This window comes from Juglans regia, chromosome 10, assembly GCF_001411555.2.
Source record: "Juglans regia cultivar Chandler chromosome 10, Walnut 2.0, whole genome shotgun sequence".
Lineage (NCBI taxonomy): Eukaryota > Viridiplantae > Streptophyta > Magnoliopsida > Fagales > Juglandaceae > Juglans > Juglans regia.
This window is the reverse complement of record NC_049910.1, coordinates 20,228,817-20,245,791: the sequence shown is the minus strand read 5'-3', so window position 1 is coordinate 20,245,791 and position 16,975 is coordinate 20,228,817. Positions and strand designations below refer to the sequence as shown.

The 16,975-nt window shown below is 33.1% G+C and overlaps 1 protein-coding gene across 1 annotated transcript; it reads right to left on the bottom strand.

Moving 5' to 3' along the window:
- Positions 1–1,723: 1,723 nt before the first annotated feature.
- LOC108991167 (protein LIGHT-DEPENDENT SHORT HYPOCOTYLS 10-like) lies at positions 1,724–16,884 on the bottom strand. Its single transcript, XM_018965323.2, has 2 exons — positions 16,193–16,884; positions 1,724–1,980 (listed from the first exon to the last, which is right to left on the bottom strand). Exon 1 carries the CDS (start codon positions 16,815–16,817, stop codon positions 16,215–16,217), a length of 603 nt encoding a protein of 200 aa, XP_018820868.2. The 5' UTR covers positions 16,818–16,884; the 3' UTR covers positions 1,724–1,980; positions 16,193–16,214.
- Between the last annotated feature and the right edge of the window lie 91 nt (positions 16,885–16,975).

Sequence of the window (16,975 nt, the reverse complement as noted above, 5' to 3'; positions counted from 1 at the left end):
TGTTGTGCACTTTTGCATATCGCACACACTTGAGCACATTTCGTTGGGATGCGTGACCCGTGTTGTCATCATCTCGACGTCACGATTCTCGTGTTCCTGTACGTGGGAGTCAGGGCGTCACAGCTAAGGCCGTGGGTCTCCAATAGGGGAAATCGGAGGGAGAGCTTGGCTGGCTTGGAGGAGCTCGGGGAGGAGTCATGGTGGCCAGGGGAGGTGCCTGGTGGAGCTAAAATTGGCGCACGGCGGTGCTAAGGCCGTCGGTGGCCTTGAAGCCGTGTGACGGAGGGGGAGAGGGAGGTCCATGGTGGTTGGGTTTGAGAGAGGCGGTCACCGGTGTGAGGTGGTGGAGGTGCGGTGGCCTAGGTAGCTGCGCATGACGGCGCACGGTGGGTGGATGGGTAAGGAACCCGTGAGTGTGAGGGAGAGAGCTCGTGCGGTGGAGGGAGGCTATGGGTCAAGTGGAGGAGGAAGGGGGAGGGAAGGGGAAGTTCATGGCGGTGCTTGGTGGCCGTGGTTGGTCGCATACGGTGGTGCAAGGAGGAGAAATGGGTAAAAACCCATTTCGGCTGCTTATTGTGGAAAGGAGAGGGAGGCTGCTCGTGGGGGCAGTTGGAGGTAGCTAGCTTGTTCACCGGTGTGAGGGGATGCCAGTGGTGGTGGCGGTGGCGGCGACGGTGAGGCTAGGTGGCGTGCGGCGGTGCCAAGCTGGGCCATGGAAGAATCGGGCGAGAGAGGGGGAAGGCATACGTCGTAAGCGTGAGGGAGAGGGAGGAGGGGGGGGGGGAGGGAAAAGTGAGGAAGAAAGAGAGAGGGCTTCAGTATTTAATTCAGACCCCTCATCTTGGGATCCTCAAAACGATCTAATAGTGGAGGAATAAAACATTGATTTAAAATGCATAAACCTTAACTTAAAAGCACTAAGAGGAATTAAGGTAGAATATTATTTAAACTAAACTTTAGTTTATAAAATAATATTCCTTCATCATTAATAAAATGATGAAGTCTTATTTAATATCTTTAAGGAATAAAATCATTTAATTCAATTAAAGCTTTCAACATAATTTAAATCTTATAATATTTTAAATAACTGAAATCATTTTAATAATTAACATTAAAATGATTTCCGACAATTATAATATTTTTGGAGCTCTTCAAAAATATTATAATTGTCGTGTTTAAAATTAAACTTAGTTCAATAACACTGGAAATACCTGATATAAATATTTTCAGTGCATTTAAAACACTGGGCGTACTTTAGAAATCACATAGTATCTTTGAAAACACGCTATCGGGGTTCGACATGCATAACGAGGCTCGAAGTCGCTTAAGAGAAGGGGCGGACTATTGTATAATTTCTGCCCTCAGAATTTGCTAACATAAAAAATAAGAAACCTTACGTCAGAAAGAAAGAACGTACGTCAGAATGATTGAGCAGGGTGTTACAATGGTCGATCAGCTCTCCGCTAAATGCAATTAAAAGAAGCTTTTGGGAATACTATGACAAGGACGGACGTACGTAGCACAATCCTAGAAACCTTAAATGTAGTAAATTAATGATATTATACCGCTTGAGGCTTGAGCTTACATTAATGAAAATATTGCATATGTACGTGCAAGGTTTAATTAGGATATTGAAGATCACATTTCGATCATTTAAGAGGATTAATATATATATATATATATAGAGAGAGAGAGAGAGAGAGAGAGAGAGAGAGAGAGAGAGTTACATACATGAGCTACGGGTTTGCAGTATATATAGCAAGTGCTTTTACATTCTCCAAGAGGTAAATGAAATATAGACAGACTTTCAAGACCAGCAGGCTGATCACAAACAGTACTGAATTACTTCCTAATTAACTCGAAAGTTAAAAATGAGTACGTACTCATGTGGTCCAAGTAAAGACGACAGAAACTGATCCAATGCATGCAGTAGTATCTTGATCTCAACATTCCTTCTGATTCAATTTTTCCCCCGTGACCCTGCAAGGTGTTAATAATATAACAAGTTCAAAAAGTTCACACAAGCTGATCACTGCCGCCTGCTAACAAACAAAACTTAAGAGAGACGTACGTACAAGAAATTAAAGAAATCAAAACAGGAGTCATCAGTAGTACTATTAATACATATATAATCTCTCTCTCTCTTATATATATATATATATATATATATATATATATATCCTTTAAAGAAGATTTCTTTTTGATGTTATAATATATATATATATATCAATAAGCTGTGATGATCAGCACATTAAAACCCTGCAGTACTACCACATACAACTACATATCATGCATGTAAATGACGGTTTTCAACTACGTACCGAACATTGGGTAGAGCGTGCTTTTACTTATATATAAAGACTATATTATTAATTGAACCAACAAAATAAATTGTGAGTAAGTGTAAACCAAGTGCAAGAGATTATGAATATATATTAATTTCCAGGAAAGTTAGTTAATTAAATTAGATGCACTTAATTAAGATCATCATCAGACTTTAAATCTTAACTATTTCTTCACTTGATGAGAATTACTCAAGTAATTTTAGAGTTATTATGAAAGTACTGTTATTGAAGATAAACTCCATGGACCAATATTTACCATTGGAAATTGAGTAATGATACAATAAAACCTTACAATTACTCTTTTTATAACTCTATTTTAAATGGTAAGTGGTTATATAAAATCTGAGTGGCATTATCGTATTTGTTAGATGTAAAATAGTTATATGAGTATAATCATTCATTGAAATTAAAGCACATACTTCAGTTAAATAGTAGCAACTCAACTAGTTGAGATAGTATTGAGATGAGATGAGATAAGCTGAGATGGTTTATAAATAGTAGTAAGATTATTAGTTGAAATTAGATGAGATGAGATGAGGTGAGTTAGTTTCATCTCACTGTATCCAAATGGGCCCTAAGTTTTTTCTTTCTAAAACATATCCAAACCAAAATAAGATAACTTTACAAATTAAACCTTCCATTATCCTAACTCAGCATGAAGTGGTATGATCATAGATTGTTTTGAAAATTTTATTTGGGTGTGATGTGTATTTGTAAAGAACAATGTAGCAGAAGAAGATATATATATTGTCCTTTGCAATTAGGCAGAGTTCTAGTGTTTTGCTTTTTGTCACTCAGATTTTTGAAGGAGAAAATTACAAATTTTGAAAGGTTAAAGCAAACACCTTCCTTTGGTCTAAAGGGAAATGTGATATCATAGACATGAAAGGTTTAGTGGAACTTGCAAATGAGAATCAACTTAAATAAATGCACAAAAAAAAAAAAAAAACCTTGAAACAAATAGGGTCAATAGTGCCAAATCTTTCTCAAAGCTACAAAATGGAATATCTTCTACTATTTTCCTTATAATTGTTAGAGAAAAAATACAGAACAAAATCTTGAAAAACTTATTTACAGTATGGGACTTTCAAGGGGAGAACATGATGGCAATAATAATAATATTATACGTCAAAGCTACGTACTGAATAAAGAAATTAAAAATCATTGAATGTCACTAATCATTATATCATGAATATTTATTATATAGGAGAAGACTTAAAATCAAAAGATCATTACAAATTAAAGAACCTCGATAAATTAGTTGTTAAAAACTATTATGACACATATATAGTAGTTGCTGCAACAGAAGATCAATCAGATCATGAATTGTCTAGCTACTAAATGATTGCAGAAAGAGTTATGAGCTCTTTGGAGTCTAGCGAGAGAAGATTAAAGCAGACTGAGCAAATTAATTTGTTGAGACTATTATAAATCAAATCTATCTTAGTTTAAAATCTCAAAGATGCATGATTGAAGAAATGCAATAATTGATTGGAGAAAAAGAGTCATCATTTAGACCAAAAAGGGAATAAGTTATTCAAGAAATTAGAAGAAAGAGAACAAATTAAACCAAGAAAAAAGTAGTACTATTGCGCGCCTCGAATTACTCTATGCCTTCAGCTTGTTAAATTTGTAAAAAACCAAATCATTCTTCTACTCTCTATATTTTCGTTTCATGGAAGGTTTTAATTCCATCCCTAAAAAAGTTTGTCTATGTAGAGAAAACTGAAGACTACTTAATTAAAGCAAACAATCCAACATGCAAACTGCAATGAGAACATGATGCATGCAGGCCGGTGGAGGAAAATCAGTTTTCGCTTGCCCTAATTCTTCCATTCAAGGCTAGTGGATGATCTAGAACACAATATATAGTTAATTAAGACCTTGATATATAATTGTAGCGGTCGCATATATAAAAAACAAATTGAAAAAAATAACTGATTCTTGATATAGATATTATAGTTAGTTTTAGTACAGATCGATTGCATGTGCAAGCCAATGTAAATTAGGAAGTATTGACATAGATCAGTCATCAGGAACAGGACAGGCATGCAAAGTATTAATTTCTTGATAATTTGGTAGTAGTCGAAAATGGTAATGGTTGGAAGCTAAATTCAATATTTCATAGTGACGGTAAGACAACCGAAAGTCAGTATCTTTTTCATGATCTTGAAAAAGGCCGTAACAGTAGTACTACTAGGCCGTATCTATGATAAAAGCAATCAAAATATTGTATTACATGCACATACTAAGATTCATGATATATGAAGACAGCACTTTTCTCATCAAGTACTTATGACGTTGCAATAATTCATTTCTATTATTGATAACCTAAGTTCACGAGGAGTATTATATATATAGTGGTCAACTACAGCACTGCATGAAGATTTTATCATCTAATTTTTAATAGATTAAAGTACTTGCTCAATCGATTTCAGGTGTTAAAGTCAAACAGCTTGGAACCTTGTGAATGATGTATATGAGTTGGGGAGTACTAATATCGATCACTCTTCAGATCATAAAACTCAGGGGGAGCAAAGAATTAAGTCGTTGGAACATAATTCATATATATTCGTGTGCGTGTGTGGAAAGATGCCAAGTCCTCTAGATGTGCATTGATATATATATATAATCTGTTCTTTTTTATTGAGAAGCAAGGTAGCAAATTACATATATTCAATGTGATAGGGGATTGAAGATGTGGTAATAAAAAAATGCGACGAATGAACTACGTACAATAGTTAGCTAGAAGATTATTAAGTGGCTTTTTCTCTCAACAATTTAAATGGCATTGCCTTTGAAATTTGCCAGATATGCAAGTGTGATTGGGGATGATAAAGATTAAGATAAAAAAAGATTATTACTCTAGTTAGGATCAAGTTTGGTACGTACCAGCTGCTTGCATGTGAATGATGTATAATTGTGAAGCAACATTGATCAGTATACGAACAAAACTCATGGAGTGCAAATAATTCATTAAGTTTATTGACATTGTGATGCAGTGTGTGAAAATAGTTCCTTTGTCTCCTTACTTATTTATTCTATGTGCTGAAGGTCTTATTTCTTTATTAAAAAGAATAGTTGGTAGGGAAGTTGTAGAAGGTTTCGTAGAGGAACTCCTAGAGTAAATCATTTGTTGTTTGCAGATGATAGTGTAATTTTTTGCAAGGCTGATGGGATTACTAATGCAAAGATTCATTCTTTACTGAATAAATATGAGAAAACATTGGGCCAATGTATAAACAAAGAAAAGACTTCCATGGTATTTAGTAGAAATGTTAAAGAGGATTTGAAAATTGAGATAATGCAGTTGTGGGGTGGTAGCTTTACACAATAGTATGAGAAGCATTTGGGCCGGTCTAAAAAGCAAGCTTTTTATGGTATAAAACAGAGGTTGTGGCATAAATTACAAGTGTGGAAGGGAAATTTGTTATCACAAGGGAGAAGGGAGGTGCTTATTAAAGCTGTTGCAATGTCCATACCAACTTATGCGATGAGTTGCTTTTTATTCCCTAAATCTTTGTGTTATGAATTAGAGATGATGATGATGGCTAATTTTTGGTGGGTAAATCAGTCTAAGGGGAGTAAAATACATTGAGTTAGTTGAGAGAAGCTTTGTGTTTCAAAGTTTAGAGGAGGGATGGGGTTTAAGGATTCAAGACTGTTTAATTTGACTCTTGTAGCAAAACAAGGATGAAGACTTTTAAGGAATGAGGAGTCTCTTTTACACAGAATTTATAAGGCCAGTTACTTTCCTAATAACAGTTTGTTTGAAGCAAAAGTTGGTGTTAAGTCATCTTTTGCTTGACCAACTTTTGCTTGGATGGGGATTTGGGATGCTGTCAAGTATTTGAAGGGAGGATGTAGGTGAAGAGTGGGGAATGGAAAGTCTGTTAGAGTTTTTAAAGACTCATGGATTCTAGATTGTATTATAAATGATGTGCATCAAGAGGTTGATGAAGATTTGAGAGTGCAATCATTAATAAATGAGGAAACTAGGTGGTGGAAAGTGCAAGTTTTGAGAGTTCTATTCAATCCAAATGTCGTTAAGCAGATTATGAAGTTGAATTTTTTAAAGTATTGATGATGCTTGGTTTTGGGTACATGAGAAGAGTGGATCCTACTCAGTTAAGAGGGCTTACAGATTGTGACAACAAGGTCAAAGTCAGTCAGTGGGGCAGCATTCAAGAGAGAACTGAAACAATTTTTTGGAAATGTCTATGGTAGTTGAAGTTACCGAAAAAGATGATGATTTTCACATGGAAAGCTTGCCAAGAGAAGTTGCCAACCTATCAGAATTAGAAGAGGAAGCATGTTTTAGAAGATGATTTCTATGTTTTCTATACTCAAGATTGAGAAGAAGCTGCTCATACACTTTTTTACTATTCAAAGGTTAGAAACACTTGTCTAGAATTTTTTCCTCATATGGGAACTGTGGAAGTTGAACTATCTTTTTGAGATTTGGCTAATTTGGCTTAGGATAGAGGCGCTGACGAGGCATTGAACAGATTTATATGTATTGCTTGGGGTCTCTGGTATAGAAGGAATAAATTCATTTATGAGTAGGTTTCTTTGAAAAATATAGTGGTTAATTATGCTTTTTCTTTACACTTAGAGTATAAATATTTACAAGTTTTTGATGTTTCTCATAAGGATATAATCAAAGTTGTGTGCTGGAAAACACCTCTTACAGGATTTCTGAAGTTGAATGTGGATGGGGCTACCTTTTTTTTATCAACAAATCAGTTGGGATTTGGGTGATTCTAAAGGAAATGTCTTAGTGGCTTATAGCAAAATGGAGAGGGAAGTTCTTCCACAGAATTTATTGAGGCAACAATTTTGTTAAGGAGTCTTCAATTATGTGCACAATGGGGAGTTCCAAAATTATTGTTAGAAACAGATTATTTGATACTTCTTAATTTTTTTAATAATCTATGAGTTTTTAACAGATTTTGAATTTCTTCTTCAAGATATTCAAAGGATGATGAGGGGTTTTCAAGAAGTTCAAGTCTTGCATGTGAATCAACTAGGTAATATATATGGCTGCTCATCAGTTGGCAAGACATGAATGAGGTGTCAAAGATATTGAGATGTGGTGGGATTTTTGTCCTTCTTTTGTAAGTCATGTTATTTGGCTTGATAAGATCAATATTTGTAAGGACTCTATTTAATTTCAATGAATGATTGTTTGGTTATATATAAAAAAAAAAAGTTTATTAATACTGATCATATGTGTGGAAATATGCAAATTTCTTTTGTCGGTCAGCATATATAATCGCATCTTGTTAATTATTCTTGTAATGCCCCATATATCCCAAGAAAATACGGGAAAAAAATTTATTATTGAAATAAGGGCCAAAATGCACCTAAGTTGAAAAGTGGAAACAAATGCTTTAATTTGCTACAAAATAGTGAAACGATAAACGGTCTTTCACGAATACCACCTAGCAAGACTTAGGGGATGCATAGAGAATGAGATGAGATGATAAATCTGTAAATAGTAATGAAATAATTTAAGTTAAGATCTTAAATGTTTTATTAGGTTTCAGAAAATGAGATAGAAAAAGTTAAATAAAAAATTTATAAAGTTAAAATATTATTAGAATAGTTTTGTTTTAATATTATATTTATAAAGTTTGGGAAAGTTGTAATGATTAGGTAATAATTAGATAAAAAAGTTAAAGATTTAAAATTGAAAAATATATATATTTGGGAAGGAAATTATGAAAAATTCTAAGATGAGATGAGATATGTTTCCCAAATTAACAATCCCTTAGGGTACATTTGGATAATAAGATGAGATGAGAAATTCACAATACTTCTCAAAACTACTCACAATTTCCTTCCCAAACATTAACACTCAAATACAAAATACTTTCAATTTCAAATATTCAACTTTTTTCATCTAATCATTACCTAATCATTACAACTTTTATAAACTTCAAAACAAAATTAAACACTACAATCAATACAATTTTTTGAAACTTTAAAATAAAAATGAGAAATAATATTATTTACACTCGGGTGTACAAGCCTCATGTTTTGAAAAAAGTTGGTAAACTTGGAACCCATATGTATGAAGAATTTATTTTTTTAACAGTGAACTCACATGCTTTCAAAGGGAGTGCAAATGACTTATATACTTTAAAACTGTATCTAGTATTACTATTAAAAAATTATATTCAAACAATTTTTTAATCTTATAATATTTTTATTCAATATTTTTTCTCTCATTTCTCAAAACTCAATGAAAACATCTTAACTCAAAACATTTCACTACCATTAACAGAACATTTTATTACTATTCACATAATTCTAAGATACTCCTAACATACAAACGAATCCTTAACTAGGCATTGTTTGGTAAACATTTTTTTCGAAAGCATTTCAAGAATTTTCAGACTTTTTCTCAAATTCAATCTAAATATCTTTCAAGATAAAAAAAGAATCATATTTCATCATATAATCTTCTAATCATCAATCTAGAGTACTAATATAGTAAAAAGTATAAAAGTATAAAAATCAAGACAACTTTTACAAAAACAGAAATTAAAAAAAAAAAAAGTACATGCAAATAAGTTTTCAAAATTACCAATTGACTTTTATAAGTCCCAATTATACAATACATATTCTAAAAGAAAATCATTTAAATTTGTTTATCTAATTTCACAAAACACAATAAACAGTACGGTGTTGCATATAAGAAAGTTTTCATGAAATGTAAAAGTATTTATGGAGATAGTTGTGTACAATTTTTTTAGATGATATTTTGAAAACGTTTTAAAAGAGTAAAGGCACCCAATTAAAGCTAGCATATTCAGTTGTGAAAATATTTTAAAGTTTTTGAATGATACAATAAATAATTTAAAGAGTAAAAAACAAAAAGCACAGCCACCTCGTGGTGGCTGCCATGGGTGTTTAGATTAAGCCACCACCAATGGTGTTGATCACAGATAATGGACAGCCTGATTTTGGGTCGACCATGGCAACATTTAACTACTAGAAGCGGCCAAAATGGGGTCATCCTTAGAGCATTGATATTGGATTAGCCAAATGCATTTTCATCTTCAAATTTAACAAATATTAATGATTAACTAAAAGTGAAAAAACTACATATTAGTGAAAATTTAAATAATAGAATAGCCAATCCAATGTTAATGCTATGCTGCCAAACACTTTGACCACCATGAGGTGCATGCATGGGCCACCCTATGGTGGCTAGGTTGAGTGGCCTAGATCAAACCGCCCATTGTGGCTCCTAGGCGCGCGCTATCCCAAGGTAGCAACAACAATGGGGTGGCTGCTGTCTTATTTTTATATAATTATTTTTTAAAATATTATTTGGAAGATGGTTTTTTGAACTTTTATTGTTTTTGAAAACTTTGAGGGGTTTTTATTATGTAGATGTGTATGTTTTGGAATGAAAACATCTTTGACTAAACCATCTTTAATTAATTGATTTTTTTGAGTGGAGGGGGGTTTAGTTGCAGAATATATATAATGTCCAACATCTCAGATCAAAATCTTTCAAAATTTCTCTAAATCAAAGTAGTACATACCCTAATAAGTTTCCCAGGGAAGGTAGTTTTTCCCATTAGAAGAAGCCCTAATCTTATGGTGGAAACTTTAGCAGTACTGCTAAGACATGATCTAGAAGATAATCAAAAGGGGACCTAGAGATTATAGGATGAGGTTAGGGGAAGATAGTTCTTGGAGCCAGCTATTCATAACTAGAGGAGTAGATACAAATTAAGATCATAAGTCTCCTAGTTAGCAACCGTTGTAATATCCAAAATATTTAACACTAGGGTTATTCAATAATTATATTACTCGCGATCGATCCCTAGCTTGATGTTCAAAATAGTTTGTTGAGCTTTTAAACAACTAGTTTTAATACAAGTGGAGAGATTATACATAGGGAATTAGAGGAGGAGATAGACCAAGCCATGGCGCAACAATGTATAAAAAGTTATTTGCCTGACGCTTTTATATATATTGGATTGAAAGCTGCCATTTCATTTTAATCACGTTCATGCCTAAAGTATGATTCTGATCTTTCATTTACATGATTTATCCTAGCCAGCTAGAAACTACATCCAAGAAATATGATTTGAAATATATATGCATTAATAAAATAATAATCTTGTGATAATTCATAAGTTATTAACCCCTAGCTTTGATAGCTTAACCATCCAGATCAGGTCAAGTAGAGGGTGATCATGATACGATCGAGTTCGTAACAAACTAAAGAAGAAGACCACGTGACCAAAATTGATGAAAACTTGAAGATAACTTAGGGGTTAATTATATATAATATGCTTATGAACACAAAGATATTAGACTAGCTAGGTAGGAGTGATACCGTTTAACATACCCAAAATCAAGTGGCATATATATGATACTATATATGTACGTACTGGGCTCTCATCTATCATATATGATACTTGTAAAAGTTATTGCATTTACTTTGAAAAACTAGATCAGAAAACTATCTAGTAAAGAAAGGGTTCATATATATACTAGCCTAGCTACTTAATTTGTTAGTGTTCACTTACCATGCATGTCATATAACCCTATATTCACCTTTAAAATTTTTGAAATAGTTGAATCTATAGGAAGAGGAAAAGTTCCTTATTGACCTCTAGAAGATCAGTACTACCTTTACGTACGATCAATCAGCTTTGTCATGATGGCCTTTTGATGATATCTTTATTATAATACCTAGCTAGCTAGCTAGTTAACTACTTTGGTATTTCCTTAATTGGTCTTATTATGTTAATGTTGTTTCTCATTGTTATGGAGTTATAATGGTTTCAAGGCGAGCAAATGAAGTACTCTAACCTAAAGAAATTTAGTTGAAGATTTTCCGCTCCAACTTAATTTTATTGTAGTGTGATACTGTAGTAATGACTGATGGATAACTGACATTATAGAACAACTTTGGTCGGAATTTTACATTTCTAGAAGATAGTTGTGTATGCTTTGAAGGAGAATTAGGAAAAATTTCAAACATATATTCAAAAGATGAGAAGCCTTTCTGAAAAGCAAAGTGACAATAGTATCAAGATCATTGGAAGTAACTCGTATCAAGAATGTTATTTGAAGGGGCTATGACAGCGAGTATATGAAATTGACTTTTCCAGCGATTATTTTGGGTTCAAATTGACTATATATACTACAGAAAAATTAGAATAATTTGATCTAGATGATGGCATATGGAAAATTAGCAACTCACTGCATGTTGGTTATAGTCAACAGCTAGCATTTATTTCATTAACTAATCTAAGAAATTGACCATAGGGTCTTTAGTTAGAGGATATTCACAGTACTACATATATGAGCTATTACCAAATCATTAAGAATAAGGTTCCAATAAAAACTTGAACTATTACCAAATCATTTGTTTGACGCTTCAAAATTAATTTGCCGTATGTAACACCCTGTTCCTCAATAGAGGGCGTACATGCATAATATTTTTATAAAATATATGTCATTTACTGTACATACGTGTAAGGGTATGATCATGTTACTTACCTCGCAGTGTTAATCCAATATTTTCGGTATAAAATCGATTACATGAACTAGAAGGAGAGAGAAAATGTGAGGGATGTTGTGAGAGGAATGAGACAGTCGACTATTGGTGTGGTGAATGTGGGACACGCACGGTGCTGGATTGGGTAATTGGGTTTGGCTGTTGCACTTATGGAGGTTTATGGTTTTTTTCTAAATAACATAAGGAATAGAGATATTTATAGAGAGATTTGGAAGAGGATGCCGACAAGTTTGAGTTTGAGTTCGAGTAGAACTCGGTCGCGATTATTCAAGAAGAGAGTTTGAATATAAAAATATGATTTAATAGTTCATTCAATGTAGGATTGATAGTGACTGAGACTACATAGGGTACTTCAATCAGTGATGATTTTAAATTAAAATAAATTTCTAATGTCCCATTTTTAAATTCTAAAAGGAGTCGAACTCATTCAATAAATAATAAATGAGATTTAACCTAGTTATTGAACCTAATTAAAATTATTTAAAACTCCTATCAACTTCAATAATTTATTGCTCGTGGGCTTATCCAATATGGTCCATTAAATATAATTTAGGCCCAATTTAGAATTATTGGACCGGGTCGTTACAAACTCCCCTTCTTATAACAATTCCGTTCTCGAAATTTGCTAAACCTCAGATAACTTACATACTTATCCGCCACATGCTTTCCATATCTCTTTACTCTTCAATCATTTAGTCGAACTTAATATTTAGAAATTCCGATTGTCTCATATTTTGGTCCAATGCCTCACTAATCCTTTAGTTGTATACATTAGCACGCTACATGTCAACCTCCATACACTCTAAATCGAATTCAAGCCTAAACAAATATCAACCTTAACAATGTGATTGATAAATTCATCCAACAATTATCTTAACTGTACATACAATAGTAACTAACAATCTCCACATAAATAAAACTCTGCACATGAAATAATAACAATAACATTCTCCACTAAAAATAATAACCTCAATAAATCATAACCTAAACCTTTCCAAAGTTTGAGTCCTAAATCTTACAACTCATACTTGGCAATAAGATCGCGTTCCCTATAGAACATAAGAGTACCACCAATCATCATGAAATACCATACACCATACATAAATCTATGTCATAACTTCAAAACCCACTAAATGCATTCCTAATTTCTTCAAATAAAACTCTACAAAATATAAGACTATTCCCTCATGAATAAGATGCATCATCAATCTTAACACCAAAGGTTCCTAACCTCATATTTAGAAACTTCCTTACCTTATATGCTAAAACCGTTTCACGTATAAGTAGGTGCATTTTGACATGCATGTATCTAAAATTTATCATTTTTAATTTTCATTAACACAATAAATAGTAAAAGTTAAAAAAAAGAAATACTTACTGAAGACATGCCCTAAGGATACCTTGGCCTAGATTTTTTTTTTCCACTTTTAATTTTCAAAATTCATTTTTCCTTGAAAAAAGTTTATCTTTTTTTGCAAGAATTTTTATCCTCTTTTATTTTGAAAAGTCTACAAAATCTTTCGACCTAAACTCTGATACCAACTGTAACACCTCGTTCCCCAATGGAGGGTGTACATTTTTAATACTTTTATAAAAGACATGCCGTTTACCATACATACGTGTAAGGGTGTGATCATGTTATTTACCTCGTAGTGTTAATCCTATATTTCTGGCATGAAATCAATAACATGAACTAGAAGGAGAAAGAAAATGTAAGGGATGTTGTGAGAGGAATGAGGCAGTTGGCAATTGGCGTGTTGAATGTGGGACATGCACAGTGCTGGACTGGGTATCTCGGGTTCGGTCGCTGCACCTACGGAGCTTTATTATTATTTTCAAATAACGCACGGAATGAAGATATATATAGAGAGATTTAAGAGAGGGTGCCGACGAGTTCGAGTTCGAGTTGGACTCAGTCACGATCATTCAAGAAGAATGTTTGAATCTAAAAACATGATCTAATAGTTTATTCAATGTAGGATTGATAGTGACTGAGACTGTGTATGAGACTTCAATCAGTGATAATTTTAAATTTAAATAAATTTTTAATGGCATATCTTTAAATTCTAAAAGGAGTCTAACTAGCTCGTTTAATAAATAATAAATGAGATTTAACCCAGTTATTGAACCTAATTAATTAAAAACTCTAGTCAACCTCAATAATTTATCACTCATCGGCTTATCCAATATGACCATTAAATATAATTTAGGCTCAATAAGAATTATCAATAATCCGACTTTAGAATCATTGAGCCTAGTGGTTACATTGTAGCTAGCATTTGTTATTCTCACATTCCTCACGAAAAAAGACTAATCTGAGTGATAAAATTAAGGGAGATGTACTATAATTTGTTGGCTACAATTAATGGATAAAAGACATAGAATTTTTATATAATATCAGAAGTAAAGGCCAGTTAACTGTTAGCCGAGATGCTATTTTCAGTGAGGAAACTTATTGGGATTTGAAGGAGAAGAAATTAATTATATATATATATATATATATTTTTGAAATGCTGAATATACTCCAGCCGGCTGTAGAATTGAAGTACAGAAGCTCCGGCCTCCATATATAGTCACATGAAATGGCTCAATCAGAATATTCAATGGCCAGTTCGAAAATATCCTCACCAAAATTGTATCTGATCGAGAAGAATGCAAAAAATGAACAAGACATACGAGTTTGCCATCGAATCAAAAGGCTTCGAAGAAGCGGGAAAACAAGAAGAATTGGATGAAGAGATAACGAAAGATCGAAGAGATCGATTGACATAATCGAAGGGATTGATTAATCTTGATTCACAATTAATAAGATTACTCAATCAAGAATATGATATATAACGTTTGAAATTATAAAGCAAGGGTTGTGTCCAATTTAAGAAAAAAAGACTTTCGTATCCTAAAGATCAAACTCATTATATATATATATATATATATATATATATATTTATGTATATTTGTTAAGAAAGTGATTATGGGGAAGTGTTGAAAATTAATGCACATGCAGAATCTTCCATACTCATTAAATATATATTACTCCATATATAAGCATTAATAATGCATCTATTTAATTTGTGTCTAGATTGAACTAATTAAGTATATATATTTAATGGTTCTAGAATTTTCGAAGGAGCATATATAATAAACACATGATGAGTACTTGCAATGCATTTTAACGCTAAGAATACTAATTCAATGCCAAGCTGGATTTCTATATATCCAATCTAGCTAGCTACCAACTTAATTTATACATAGATTGGTCTCAATTTGTATGTAAATCATGTCAAATTTCTCCATTAAGAGCCGGTAGTAACATGCAAGATTCAACAATTAACATATATATATAAAGCAGCTAGTAGATCAAGAACCCATTTTGTAACAAATCCCATTTGAACAAAATAACTTAATTACTTTATCACGAAATCCAGTTTTGGATAAAACTATGAAGACTCAGAATATAAACATTTTCTTTGCATATATATATATATACATATTATGCACTAAAGCGCCAGAAGAAATTAGTATATATATATAGATTTAGAACAGAATATGATTGCTACTTAAAACTTAAATAGTCATGATCATTTGTTTCGCTACATAACTTATGCTTAATTTCTTGAATCAGTAAAGTATAAGATTGAAACTATAAATATCTCACTCAACCCATTAATTCACACCATCGAGCCCAAAATCAACATAATCTAGCTAAAAGGAGCTAAACTAGGAAAATGTTAAGATTCAATTAATATTTGATTTAACTGATGCACCTGCATAATGTTTCAAGAAAGATAGAGGGGAGAGGGAATTAGAGAAAGTATTCATCACAATAACACGAAAACAATATGCATGCCAATCTTTGTAGTCTACTTTGAATATAGAGTTACTGAGCTCAACTCCATCCAAAGGACTAGTACCATATTTAATTACAATCTTATAAATATATATATATATATATATTGGTGATTATACCATTTTTTGTTAGGGGGGTGTTAGTAATTTGAAGGTAAGATAATTTGGGTTGCAAAAATAAATTTGTAGTGCTTGCACATGCATAGTACTAATTTCTAAAGTCCAAATCTATCCATATGATGGTTATCATCTATCAAATCATTCACTAAATATTCATGAGTTTCACTAAATTTTCTCTTAATAAGTCATGCTTCATTCTACATGTGAAAAATGGATTAATGAGTTTAGTACCAGCAATTGATTAGTACTCCTCTCTGCAACAAACATTATTAATAATAAACTAAAGCAATTGATCAGAAATATATGTATATATATGTATAGAAATTACCACATTGATTTGGCGACACGAATCAAGAGAAGTGCGTAGTAGAACTCTCTTCATTTCCCTTGCTTTGACTAGTATTCTTCTTTTTCTTCTTATATGGGATCCCCCTTGCTTTAGCTTGACACTCCCTTACCTCTCGAAGATAAACCCTGATCGCGCTGTTAGCAAAGGGATTTGTTTCTATTGAGCCTCCGTTCTCTTCATAAGCAGCTCTAAGCCGCCCAATGAGGGAATCTAGGCTTCCCCAAGCTTGTCTAAGTGGGCAGGTACAAGGTGAAGGTGGCTCCGGCTGTCCATAAAATATACACCCTTGGAGGTGAACTTTGGTCTTTCCAAACTGGTCAAGATATCGAAGAAAGTCCAACACATTGTTGTAACTGCACTGGGAGAGTGGAATTGGGGGCCTTTGGTTCTTTAGGTACTGCCCAAAGGTGTTCCAGTCCCTTCTTTTTTGCGACTCATAACGGCTTGGTATTGTTTGCTGCTGGTGGTGCTGGTGATCACTGGGAGAGCTTGATGATCCTTCTGCAAAATTCTTCCCGCTAGACATCTTCAGGACTAATGAATGAAGATTGGAAGGACTGATTTTAGTGAAGCTAAAAAAAAAAGAAGCAAGAAAACCGATCATGTGGGTGAAAGGAATAGGAATACAAAGCGGAGAAAGATGAAGATAATCACATCATGAGGCTATTGAGTAGACATGCCATGGGCCATATGAGTTGGTTGCTTTCTGTTCACTTCATGTACTAATTCTGAATATTAATCCCTTTTTTAAATAGAAAAAAT